Genomic DNA, 13901 nt, shown 5'->3' with positions numbered 1-13901 from the left:
ATTATGAAATTTTACGAACTATAGGCAGGCCGGGGATCCTCTTGGGGCAGATACGCCGCCATATGCTCCGAATGCGTTCCTATCCGCGCCTCGGGAATGTTTCTGGCGTTATGTTTCCGTATTAACACCTGCTGCGTCCTTCCTCCCTCCCTCTCTGCCTCTCTAGCACCCGCTTGTACGCCACTTCCGCTTCGTCCGTGCATTCATACACGTACAGATGCTCTCAGTGGAAAACGTGGCTGTGAGTTTCAGCACAAATCGTACGTTTTCCAAATCCACTGCGGCTGCTGTGACCCCGGCGACCTCGAGAAAATTTCTTTTCTCGGTCCTTTTCAGTCGCATTCTTCGCGACGACGATCACATCGGCGGTGTGTGCGCGCAACGTGGATCTCTGGAAGCTTTCCAAGATTGAGAATTACACGATCATTTCTTGAAAATTAAACCGCGCCGTGCCGATCGGAAAATTTTCCGATCGGTCGGCCTCCCGATCTTGTTCGAACGTCGTGAATCTTCCTTCTCACTGCGACAATTTGTCTCATATCTGCATTCAAATCACAAGATTTATATTTTCGACATCACATACGTGCACGTGTATGTGTGTGAGTGTCTAGAGTTAAGCTCGAAAAATAACCTCGAACGCGCTTAGCGGATCTCGTCTCAAAGTTCTGTCTCCAGATAGATAGATATGCACGAGATAGATAGATAGATAAATGCATTTACTATCGTTTTAGAGCTTTATTCTTTAAAAAAGCTTATAAAAGGGCAATTTACAGGGTAAGTTATTGCGGCTACTCGCGCAGTTTCAGAAAATTCAAATGATTTTTATATGTGATACAAGTGTTTTTAGGCAGTGTTACCTGGCAATTGAAAATTGATATATTGTTAAGCATTAACAATTTATATGTTCACACATACATGTACACATACGCAGATCCAATTTACTAAAATATATTATATAATATTCGTACGATATGCGGTTAGAATGTAACAGAGATATCGAAATGTTTCTGACAAATGAATTGTTACGATTGACTGTGCAAAGTTATTTGTGCTTTCGTTATGTACGTAAATTCTTTCTATAATCTTTCCATAATCCTCGGCAGAAGAATGTTATTATAACAATCGACGCAACGCGCGACCGATTTTATTATCGCTGCCGTAAGGAGGTTTAATCACGCGACTTGAATCGACGCGAACGCTGTTGGGTCAAGTACGGCTTAAGCTCTTTTTCCCTACTATCTTTCCACTTTAAACGCTGCATACGTTCAAACTCCAAGCGCGGTGGGGAAGGATTAAATCCTTTTCAGCTCGTTTCGAGCGAGCAAAAAATATCGCCGCCCACGCTAATACCTGCCTGTGCGATATTTTGCCCGTTACCGCTCGAGCTCTAAATCTCTAGTCTTTATCGTAGAAATAAGTAAAACGCGACTAAGCGACTTATCTACTAACTAACGCGATGCGCGCGCGAGCGCGAGCGCCGCTACAATACGGCTTCCGTATTGTTGCTCTCTGTACGGCTTTACGGGAACACTTCGAATTGGGAATTCGTCTAACCTACTTCCCGAAACGATTCGCACGTGATTCTTCGTGAGACAAATAAAGCCGTGTCCTTATCGCGTCCTTATCGCCGAGTTGTCGATATTGTTCAAGAGAGATTTCATGACGAGGGCAATTACCACTCAATCCAAATAGAGACGTAATTAGCCAGTTTTAGCAGAAAGCTATTAGCGAATTGATACAAGCCAGATTGAATTTTCTAGCTCGTCATTAGCTCGTTACTGACTGAGTGTTTATTAAAAGGAGTAGAATCGGTTTTGTCACCTGGCCACCATTATTTAGCTATTACACATCTAATATCTACTAATATCTACACATCTATATCCTAACACAGAATCGAACTGTTATATACCAACTCGCCATATGGTACATAGCAGTTTGAAATTAGATCGCGAAGCAGAATTGAGATTATATTTTCTCATAAGAATCTTAAAAGAGCAGAAGTAGATGTTACATTATTGATTGCTAACTAATATATTGTGATCTTTTTCATAACTGTAATTTCTTCTGTTCAACTATCAGCTAACTTATTCGTTTAGCTATTAGAGGTAGTTAGAGTATTGTTATGTGGCTGGCTGAGAGAGCGACGTTAGCGATGCAAATTTACCACCTTATGATCAAACAGCCACGAAATTCCGGAATTCTACTAGCGGAGGTTATATTTTTTATTACATTTCACACACGATGAGAATAAATCGCGTGTAAACGATGTCTTTTTCGTCGTCTAACGCCGGAAATCCTAAATCTCCGCATTACGTTTAATACACCCTCATTACGTTCAACGACGTGCTTCGCCTCTATACGTGCGGGCGGCACGTTAAATCCGCGCGTTAATATGATAATTAAGATATCTAATATCGCGTGCATATATTAAAGCGGGAATTTATGCGGATGCACGAGGAATTGCGGCGCATTCAGCGTTACGAGGGGGATTTCATATTTCGGGCTTTCGGCTTCGACCTTTACAGTCTCTTTCAACGTCTGTGGAGCGGCATACGTTCGCGCGAAAGCGTATAACCGCGTTCACGAGGAGGAAAACGGCGGAGGACCTTCCGTCCCTCCAAGCCTTTTTCTTTCCTCGATTCGCGATCGCGTTACATGGTTCTGGAATCTTTCCAAGGAGCTGGGTTTCGTGATTTTTAGAGCGAAGATTGAAGCGAAAAGTGTATGCAAAGTACCTCGGGATTTTCCGAGATTCCTGCTGCGTTTTCAGGCTTCATGCTACTATCTAGGTAATATCGACTTGACACAGTCGCTCCCGCTGTTGTCATGTCACGAATTTCTCGAGAGTTGTGCGATATTCTGAAAGTGGCTTCAAGCAGGCTTCAAGGCGTCGGTTTGGCAGAAGAGAAAAGAGAAAATAGAGAAAACGTTTTCGATCATTTGCGCCGGGTGCACACAGACGACGTATCAGTGGAAAATATTAAAGTGATCCGCGATGAAAAGCGATGAAAATCGTCGTTGTAAATCGCGACAAAAATATGTTCGAGAAATTCGTCGCTTTCTAAACTCTGGATATTTCTTTTTTTCTCGAAATCGATATTAATGTATTTGGCGAGAAACTGCACTGAATCCGCGTGCGATTAATTCGAGGTAAAAAGTCAGGCATTTTGTATTCAACGAGCTAATTCACAACAGAACGCAATTCAATAATTTTTATTCGTTAGCGGATTATGTGTGCCAACGGGAGACTTGTAATATTGCCTGCGACGAATGCGCTAAGCTTCCTATAATATTGTAGTAGGATTAATGTATCTCTCTCTCTCTCTCTCTCTCTCTCTCGCGCGCGCACGCGCGCGCATATTCTGAACATTCAGTTTCCATCGTTGCACTTTCAGCTTTTTCGATTTGTTGTCAAGAGGTATTCTCAGTACTCATTCTCAGGCCGGACAGAGGGAAGTCGCTTGTATATACATTTCAATGTAAATGTTAAAAAAATGGAGTAACACGGAAATAAATAAGGCGAACGGAGAATGCGATGCATCCTTGACGTTTGCCGGTTTAATTTTATATATTTAGTTAACAAACTGGAAAAGAACGCACAGCTTCGGCTCTATTATTAAATCTCATGGTATTATTAAATTTTCCGTCATGCCTGCGCCGTTTTATCCGGCTGCAGGTGCCGCTCGCGCTATATTTTATTACATTAAATCATACCGGAGATACAATTACAATTTCTGTCTTTAGAAGGCTTTGCACGTTTCCTCTTATTCAGCGACCTATTTCGAGAACGTCCCTACCATTCGTCTTGGCAAGGCCGACAGTACGAGAAAATTTAATGAACGTGACTAGATCTTATCGAAGCACGGCGAGAGTATGGCGAAGTCAACCCGGAACCCGGGGAAAAAGAGAGAGAGAGAGAGAGAGAGAGAGAGAGAGAGAGAGAGAGAGAGATTGGCACCGTGACGGTTTATACAAGGCGAACTGCGAGGGTGACTTTTACGAATTTTCCTGACGTTTGCGCCGAAAAGTAATCGGATGTAGTTCGCCATATTTTTAACGTCATTTTCCTTATCTATCTTTATTTTTCTTGTCGAGCGAGAATTACCTCACCTCACGAGTTTTCCAAAATTATTATCGCTATTGTTTGCGTGGGGAATATTCTTTAGGGCGGTTTTTTCCTTCTTTTTGCTTGTTTAAGCGGCAGTTTTCCATCGCAAGTTTACGCGCAACTTTATAACTTTTTCTCTCTTCTCTTCTCTCTCTCTCTCTCTCTCTCTCTCTCTCTCTCTCTCTCTTATTTCTTGCGGTTTACGATTTACCGCCGATATCTTAATGAATGGTAAACCGGCGCTTCGCGGCTTTACAAGAACTCCGCGAAAAAGGGGGAAACGGAAAATGAAAGTAAACAAGGAAAAGGAAGCGGAATACAACGAGTCCCAGGTGAATCGAGCGCGGACGAGGGAATATTAAGTTATAACCGAATTGCAGACGTCTACTTTCGCGTTTACGCCTCTCACGAGAATACCTCGGATACCGAGCGATTTGCATCGTTAGATTTTAATTACGCATAAGTTCCGGGCGCACATTAAGAGCCGGGCTAACGGCACTTTGAGGGAGCGAGAGAGAGAGAGAGAGAGAGAGAGAGAGAGAGAGAGAGAGAGAGAGAGAGAGGAGAGAGAGAGAGAGAGAGAGAGAGAGTGAGGGTGGGATGAAAGAGAGAGATGGGAAGGGGGGGACTAGGGCGAGATAAAAAGCCAAGTTTCAAGTACATTAAAGCATCTCGCGGGTTTCCTAGGAGATTCGACGTAGACAAACGGTCGGATTACTTCTCTCGCGAAGCGAGAAGCGCGGCCGAGTAGGACAGCCAACTACCTACCTACCTACCTACCTACCTACCTACCTACCTAGCTACCTACCTACCTTTTTCGTTTGCAAAGGCAAGCTCGGCTGAGGGACCCGGGGCTTAATCAGTTGTTAGCCCAGCCAGGGCAATTGAAAAGTTGGCGAAAATTAAAGCGAGCTTCGAGGGGTGATCCGGCGGCGGCCGGTCTCTCGAGGCGCTCGCGATTCGCGCGAGTGGTTAAACTGCGTCGCGCGCACAGACGAGGAAAGAGAGGAAGAGAGAAGTAGTCGTAGTGAAACGGCGGCGGGAAGTTACGTTGGTCGAGCGGCCGTCGTAAAACCGGCCAGTTCGCGACGGGCGATGCCGCGCGCTCGCTGTAAATTGCGGCCCTCATATGTCGCGCGCTTCCTCCCCGCTGTGTAGCGTCGCGTAAAAAGTCCGCCGCACGGGTGACTTTAATTTACGTTTGCCGGCGACACGATAGCACGTCTGAGACTAAAAACTATTCCGCGTGTGCGCGCGCTCGCACTTGCGGGCGGGCGGATGTATTTGGTAAATCTGATTAAATGCGACATCGCGTCCGCGAACTAAATTGCCCGCTTGAGACGTTAACGCTAGATCCGCGATACTGTATTGCTCGCCGCTATTTATCGCTGCGCTTTGCAACAGTTATGTCCGAGAGGTTAAGAGCGAGGTTGGTCGACGCGATGAACGCCGCGCGACAGTCATCGTGATATTGCTGAGTCTCATGAAATATTTCAAGGCATACAGATACGTATAGGTGTACGTTTAGCTGTACGTTCAGTTTTTCTTTTCAGGTCAAATATTATCGACGAAATTATAAACGAATGATAATATAAGCAGACATTCATTTTGAAAAATGGTTGGCTTTAAAAATTCATTTATTTTTCGTTTATTTTGTGGGCATGTCGCATAGTTTGCGTAGTTTGCAATTTTTTTAATATGTTGGGTTAAGTATAATGCTATCGTGATTTAAAATATTGAAATAGTTCCAAGTAATATGGCCACAGTGATATATTAATATATTAATATATCGGTATCGAATGTAGCATTAATAAATAAAAAGTTAGTTCACGAGGCCGAGGTAGATTCGATGCGCGACCATGAAAGGTTAATGCCAAGATTATCGCGGGGAATAATGATGCGTCGTTATCGTCGCTTTTAAACGCGTGAATATCTTCTCTTATAATGTCAGATATTTCTTTCCAACATTCTCCATCTGAGAAATGACACACACCGGTGAGCTCTCGTCTTCTTTGTGCGCCGCGATAATCGCTCGCGTTCGAGCGAATTTTTTTTTAATGTTACGAGGTTACTAATTGGAGCGATTACCGGATGGTTCCTTGTTACAGAGGCACCTCGTGGGACGTATTTGCTGATAGATGGCCGCCGGCTGGATCCCGGAAACCAGTTCGTGCCGGTGAAGGAGGGCTCGGAGCTTATTCTCGAGTGTGCGGCCGAGGGTGGAAACCCGCCGCCCGTTTTGGCATGGGGCATGACCTTGTCTCAAGCCACTTTAGACGGCCCGGAACAACCGCCGGACAACCTCACCGTGTCACCCTCGACATCCGGCGGCTCCAGCAAAGCTCACCTTAAGGTCTTACGGGGACATCACAATGCCACCATAGTCTGCGTAGCGCGTCATATCACGCTAACGGTGCCGATGAATGCCAGCATCCTGCTTGACGTTCAATGTGAGTACCAATAAAATGACGAAATCGCATCTACTCATTTTGATATGTACGTTGCAAAGTGAATGACCTAATTAGTGACCAAATAAATCCATCGTGAATATAAATTAATAAATTAATAATTTGCGTGTCAAGCTGAGTACACGAAGTTGACTTTGTTGAACTTTATTGAAAACTTGAACATTTGGGGTGTTAATTGTGTTATATTTTTCTAATTTATGCAAAGATTTTAATTTATTTATAACATTTTTTTCTCAGAGATAACATGGAAGTACCATTTAGCGATATGACAGTTTAGTTTTGTTTCTGACACTGACAATTTGAGAGAGTGACTTATTGAAGAAAATGTGTACAATTGTTATTAACTAGGACTTTTATTTTAATTGCGCTGTAACGAGAAAGCTCCATTGGCCGACGTTCCGTTTTACCTCGCGCACTTTCCTTCAGAAACTTATCGTTCAACAAATTTACAGCCTATCTTCCCATGATCGGAAATCTCGTTATTCCTCAATTTTCCTAATTAATTTCCTCGTTGGATAAATTTTAAGCAAGGTTAGAAGATGAAGCCGTCTTGAAAAATTAATCAAGAAACGAACTTGTTGAGCATCGTTACTAAACAATCCAGTATACAGTCCACTCGAGAAAACAAAGCGCAAACAGAATCCAGGTCGAAATTTCGGGTTTACCTTAACCTCGCAAGTTTCTTTGAGTTCGAAAGACCAATGGAAAAATTTCGAATTATAACGTTACGCAGGCTACTGCGTATTAGATTTTCCGCGGGACTCTCTCGCGACGAATCGGTATCGCGCGGTGCCGCCCCTAAAGACAGATACGCCGCACACGAAAATAAGAAGAAATAACAAGCTTGTGTCATACATATGCATTAGCTGAAATTGCTTTTTGAGACGGACCGAGCGCGAAATAATTCCGTGCCGGCGCTTTTACTTAGAAGTCAGCAGTGGAAGTCAGCGAGGAAGAGACGGGCGCAATTTTCGCGTTATTAGACCCAGTTGCGCCGGCAGCTCTCCTGAAAGCGAGTAACACGTGTGTCGGCACAGAGGACAGTACGTAGGCGGTGTCCCTGTGCCCATCGAAACTGAAGTATAAACTTAATTAAGTCTGAATCTGGCGGCACGCCCCGCGACTCGCTTAAGCGAGTTCGCCATCCGAGAAGGAGATCCGCGGGGCTTCGCGTTGCATTTGAGGCGCGACGACCGTATTACAAGAGCGTTCTGGGTAGTGGGACAGTGGGAGGGTGCGATGACGACGACAACGTCGAGGAGCCCGGGGGGTGGTTCGAGGTAACGTCGTGTATTATGCGACATGGAGGTAGTTTATTTTGCGCCGTTGCGCCTCTTTCGCCACTCTCGCATCCAGCGACCGCGGTTAGTCGGGAAGTCTCTTCCCCTCACTCGCCCAACGCCGCCGGGGGTGGCCCCGAGAGTTGCCGAAGGAGCTCCTCTTCAGCCCGGTTTCGAGGCAAACTCCGAAGGATTAACTACGCCGCGCGGACAAAAACTGGCGAAAGCGTGCCGAGGACTCGCTCGCTCTCGCTCGCTCTCGCTATGCCATTCCTGCGCCCTTTTTACTCCGCGCCGTCTCTTCGGGTGTTTAGGGGAGGCTCGTCGAGGCGAGACCGCGAAGATATATCACCCGAAACTGGTTTCCTCCTGCTCTTCTTCCGGCAACGAACTTCCCGGCCGCCTCTTCTCGCCAACCAACCACTCCGCTAGTTGTGCTTGGAGCGTGCGTTCCAGCGACTCTCGATCGGAATCTCTCTAATTAAAAATAACTGAGACACAGTTTTCGTAAAGGTCATATTTGTCGAGTAAAGCTTTAAAGACGCGGACCGCAGCTCAGAAATATTCTCTTTCAATTAGAAGCTTTAAGCTGTGTATGAAGATGACAGATTTTGTTTACGTTTCCTTGATGATTAATGATAATTGGATTGTAATATCCGTGCACACACACACACACACACACACACACACACATGCTCTTATCTTTGTTTTTCTTCTTTTAGATGATTTCGGTTAAATATTAACAAAGCTTTGTATTATTTTTTCTCGATAACAATTCCGTTAGAGCTTGTGTCACATGACCATTCAGATTATAACTCTCAGGGTAAAGAATAAAGTACTTCAAGGGCTCGACGTTACATTGTTTTAACTATTCTGCTATGTGGGAGAATATTATTTCCGATTTTAACGGAACCGAGCGCGAACATCCGTAATAATCTCCAAGGAGCGATGTCGCGCTGCAGTTAGCCACAGTTTGGGAAACCCTGCTCTAGATTATACGCTTAACCGAGGCTTCCTCAAGCCTCATCGTCGTGGACAGTTCTTCGCGGTGAGTGCAAGGGGAACCCCTATTGTACGCCGACATTATTTCGCTCCTTTAATCCCTTCACGCCTGTCCGAGCGCCATGCCGTCCGGCATCCCGAGGTTAGACGAGCTCTTCTCGAGAACTTACTTCGCAAAGGGGAAAGTTCGGTGTGAATCGTTTGGCCACCGGGGAAAAAACGACAAGATATTCCGCGACATGTAAATCTTTAGTCCGATTATTTTCAAGGTCCCCGTCGCTCGTCCGGAATTAATATCGCTTTCTAATTGTGAATTTTAACGAACGTCTTCGTGCGATTATTAACTGAACTATTTGAATCCATTTTCACGTACATTTGAATGACACGTGAGTTTTCGCAGAAGTTTCTTTACCAATTCGCAGAGGGTTAGGGTTTTATTTACATACATCAGAATAATTTTACTAACTCTCTTGTGTTTAATTGGCTGCAACTCGTGCGGTTGGCAATGTGTTAAATAAAGCTCCCAAGTGTTCGTCAAACTATCCGGATATTCGAGATCGGTTTCGATTCGAAAATTCAATAATCGCACTCCATTAGAATAATCTAGATAATCCGAATTATTTGGATCTAAATCTATATTTTAATAAGAGATTATATATATAAAAAAAAAGAAAACAGGTAAACCAAAAACGGGATTAATTTAACAAAAAAATTATTTCAGATAATTATTATTAAAATAATATCATATATAAATAATCATCTCATTTCAAGTTAGATTATCAAATTGCAGTTAAAAATGTTCCAGTTGATTTACTTTTTGTCAAATTTTCCACAGAGACTTAGATTATTGCGAACGTGTCTATATTTGGCCGATTCTGCTATGAATTTAGATCCGGATCCGGATTTGGTTTCGAATTTGATGCATCAACTGTTCCCCGGATAAACCCGAATCTGATGAAGCGTTACATTTATCCACTGTTCGAATCATCAGTATCAATATCAGATCCGACTAATATCAGATCCGAATGAATACTGAAATTTTAATATCAACCTGTTTGTATTATTAGAAGATTTGTGAAATGTATCTATCTCACTATATTTTACTCTTTCTAGATCGATAGTATAATAAAACGTACGGGAAACGCATGATTTATGCAGTTCGAACCATCTTCAATAAGAAATCACAATTATCCATCTGGGATATAATGACCAGGCGAAATGAACAGACATTTCCGTTTCGGATGTAAATGGGTTGAGTAATCCCGGGACTTTGTACACGACTGCGCAAATGCGGCCAGAAAATTCGAGTCTGGCGAGGTCCGCATAAGGCGAATTGAATTATGAGAAAAATAAACGAAGATGGACACAGCTCCTTTTGCATCATAAGACATCGAATATATCAATTCTTTTGTTCCTCATTGACAATGTACCGCCGATTTATTTAATATCCGTCGTGATCTCCTTTTTTACCTTATTTTTCTTGGTTTCGGGAAACCTCCCGCCTTCCTCATCGAAGTTACGCCGGAATGGGTACCTAATTCCAAAGGCGATACGGGCGCGAGCAACCAGGCTGAACGTCTGGGGGATGCAAATTTTCTAGACGAACAGCTTGCACGCTCGTCGTCTTAGAAGAGGAAAGGATGCGGGTGTCTTACGGGCGATAGCGACATCGTACGAATCGGCCGTACATCCTCTCTCTCTCTCTCTCTCTCTCCTCCTTCTTTCCTTATTTTTGTCGCGAATTTATTCCAGTCGTACTTACGTCTCGGCTGTCGCGTGGACAGGACAAAGGAGGTACATTTGTCGGCACCTGAGCGAGCAAATTTTCCGGTAGGACGAACGCCAAAGGCTTCCGGGACGATGTCCTGGACGCCTTTATGACGCCGGAGGTGAGAGAAGGGGCCAAGAAGTGACCCACTTTCCATATCGCGCCGGCGCATCGCCGTTTGTCATTACGCGTAATGCAGGCTATTACCGGTTGTCATCGTCTGGCTCCATATCGTATAAATGATTTTACTTTTAAATCGGCCCGCCGACGCGATTAATCATCGTGGCGCGCTCGCCGCCGCCGCCGCCGCCGCCGCCGCCGTCGTCGCCACCGCTATTTTGCATAAGTTCGCCGTGCCGCTCTGAGTTTTCGATTTGTACTTCGCCGGCGGCGAACATCGGCCGGAAAACGCGATCGGATTCGGTATAAATCACGATGATTTTTGGCGACAGTCGTTATTTGCAGCTGACCCGAATATGCGCCGGGGCAGCCTCCGGAACGATTCTCCTGGTCCGGCGCGCTATGAATATGTAGCGCGCGTAGCCGTAAAATTCTAACCGCGCGCGCGGATACGAGCGGAGCGCGGGCCGGCCTTCGTCTCGGTTCTAATCGATCTACGCGGCGCGCGCGTTCGCTCGCTCGTTCGTCCGCTTCGTTAACCCGACTGTTCGCACGGTGAATTATGGACCGCAGTCCCGAGCAAAAACACCGTGCAGTGATTATCGAAATATCTCGTCTCGCGACTTTATGTCCGCGACAGGGCGACTCGCTGACACTTTGAGCGTTCGAGGGTTCGTGAGATTCGCTCGATGTGTGCCAAGTATTTAATACGTTCGCTCTCGTGTACAAACTGTTTTGATAATTTATCATACGCTTACACGCTTAATATCTGTTCATGTATCTATAACATGCGTTGTGTGTTACGGATATATTTAAGGTGAATAGCTCAATCAAAAACAGCGTTCCAATTTGTGACAATTGCATTTGTGTATTCTTCTTGGTGAATCAGCTAATGTATGTATCAGGGTCCATATTTAGCTCAAACATATGTCTTGCTACAAATTTGATATATTATTGGTTATGACAAATTTTGAATAAAATTAGAAGCTATAGAAAACGCTGGAACATTGTAATTACGAACGTTAATGGCGACGAAATTCGGACGAATATTCGCCGACGTCTTTGAAGTTGATAATTTGTATTTGTATATTTCTTATTAAATGTTTATATATTCCTTAGACTTGTTGAAGTTATTCTTTAACTTGTTCAAAACTAAATTATAAATGAAAGAATGAAACTGCACTATCGTATTGTTAGATAGCGATTTCTAAGAAAATATGAAAGAATTAATCTTCTCTTTCCATAAATAAAATAAATTTAACACAATTGAAGTATTTCATATATTCAAGCCTTTTCAACTTTATGGATTTAGCCTTGAGTGCATTTTATCCATTTATATTTACGACGAACTTACTTGGCTTAATTAGAACATTCACTTGGTAATTTTACACAGAGAGAATTTCTCATTGAAAATTGAAAATTACTGTAGAATTTCGTAACCAAAGAATATATTGAAATTTTGCTTTAATTTTCGTCCTCTTACTTCGCATATATACGTGTACTATTTATATCTATATATAATATATAAATCTACTTTTATAAACGTCCTCTCTGTAATATTATAAATACAGACTGTTATTCTTGACAAACATTTTTTCACAAAACGATAATCACTAGGCAAATAATCGCGTGTGTGGCAGCAGTCGTCAAAGTGCTAAATTAACATATACGTACATGTGTCATGTGTACATTTTGAAACTGTTACGACCGCAATCTCTTCGCGATGTACATTGTCTCAAGAAGCGACTGGTCTTACGAGATCGCGTTTCACGATCGGAACACATATCGATCTTTGCATATCCTTTCTCCTTCTTCCGCTCCTTCGTCATCGTCGTCCTCTTCGACGGCTAGTTTCGAAGTGCTTTGCATCTTATTAGCCGTAGTGCCATGCCATGCCAATATCACGAAGTTCCGCGTAAACTTGAACGAATGTCAGTCCGGCCTCCTTTGAGCGCAACGCGTGTCGAGTGCGCCGTGTCGGAAAGTGATCAAAAAAGTTTCGAAACTGGTGCGCGGTAAGCACGATGATCGTATTATTTGCATATTTTGCCGCACGACACGAGAAACGAGCTCGGCCGAGGGAGAATTCGCGCGATGGTCTGCGATCGATAGCCGTCTCCCTTCAACCGCCTGGAATGCGACGTACGCGTGAGAAACGTTTTATTATTCCCGTCGCCCGTAACGCCGAATTGTTTGACATATTGACTCCGACGAGACCGCGGAAATTACTTCTTCGGGGCCTGGAATCGGATTACGAGACAGCGACTGCGCAAACAGCGCTTTGTCGCTGTTATGTACAATAGTATTGCACTTGTGTGCTCTTTCAAAGCGATTAAATACTCATCGTAACTAACAAGGACAACTTGGCAGCGCTTCCATACGACAAGAGCGGCACGACCTGGAGATCTCTGAAGTGCCAATTAGTACTTTAGTATTTCAAGTGCAAATATGTACAAGTGCGCTATTATTTGTTATCGTAACTGACGACTTTGCGAGAGACTCCCTCTCCCTCTCTCCCTCCTTTCCTCCTCCCGCGAGAATATTACTCTTCTCGTGGAAAATATTGCTGAATGCCGTGAACTTAGAACAGTTATGATGCCATTTATTTCTCTCCTTTATTTATTCCCCGTTCTTTTCTTTATTTCTCTTCGTTAATTCCACGGTATTTCGCTTTATTTCCACGCTTATTCGAATTATTCTAACGATATCAGCCACAGACATTTTACATTTGACATATAACATTAACACCCTTCCAATGATGTTACTTAATAATAAATGTCTCTGGTGGAGAATGCGAAGAATTAAAAATAAAAATCATTCATTTGTTATAGCTGTACGCGGAAAGAATGTTATACGGCTTTTTATACATTTCTTTAACTGCACCATGTTATCTAATGACGTAGGAATAAGCCGTCGGTAAAATTTATATTGTTAAAGAACATGGAGCACATTTTTTACTAGCCGACTATTTAATTCTTAAAATATAAACAACATATATAGTGAAGGAAGAATAATCAAGATAGAACATCGATACCTCTGTTTTTCGGTTACAAAATTTTACAGTATTTTCTATAAAATCCTCTCTCTCTCTCTCTCTCTCTCTCTCTCTCTCTCTCTCTCTCTCTCTCTCTCTCTCTCTCTCTTTCTTTTCGTAT

The 13901-nt window shown here is 43.4% G+C and overlaps 1 protein-coding gene across 7 annotated transcripts in view; it reads left to right on the top strand.

The window, feature by feature from the left end:
• Nucleotides 1-13901, top strand: part of tei (irregular chiasm C-roughest protein teiresias) — a 444987-nt gene that overhangs the window by 282683 nt on the left and 148403 nt on the right. For all 7 annotated transcript variants that reach the window (XM_025298172.1, XM_025298173.1, XM_025298171.1 and 4 more), the window contains one exon: nucleotides 6217-6558. In XM_025298172.1, the coding sequence (XP_025153957.1) occupies nucleotides 6217-6558 (342 nt within the window). The remainder of the gene's footprint in view (nucleotides 1-6216; nucleotides 6559-13901) is intronic.

This window comes from Harpegnathos saltator, unplaced genomic scaffold, assembly GCF_003227715.2.
Source record: "Harpegnathos saltator strain DR-91 unplaced genomic scaffold, Hsal_v8.6 scaffold208, whole genome shotgun sequence".
In the NCBI taxonomy this organism is placed as follows: domain Eukaryota; kingdom Metazoa; phylum Arthropoda; class Insecta; order Hymenoptera; family Formicidae; genus Harpegnathos; species Harpegnathos saltator.
The sequence above is the reverse complement of the archived record's forward strand: the minus strand, read 5'-3'. Positions and strand labels throughout refer to the sequence as shown.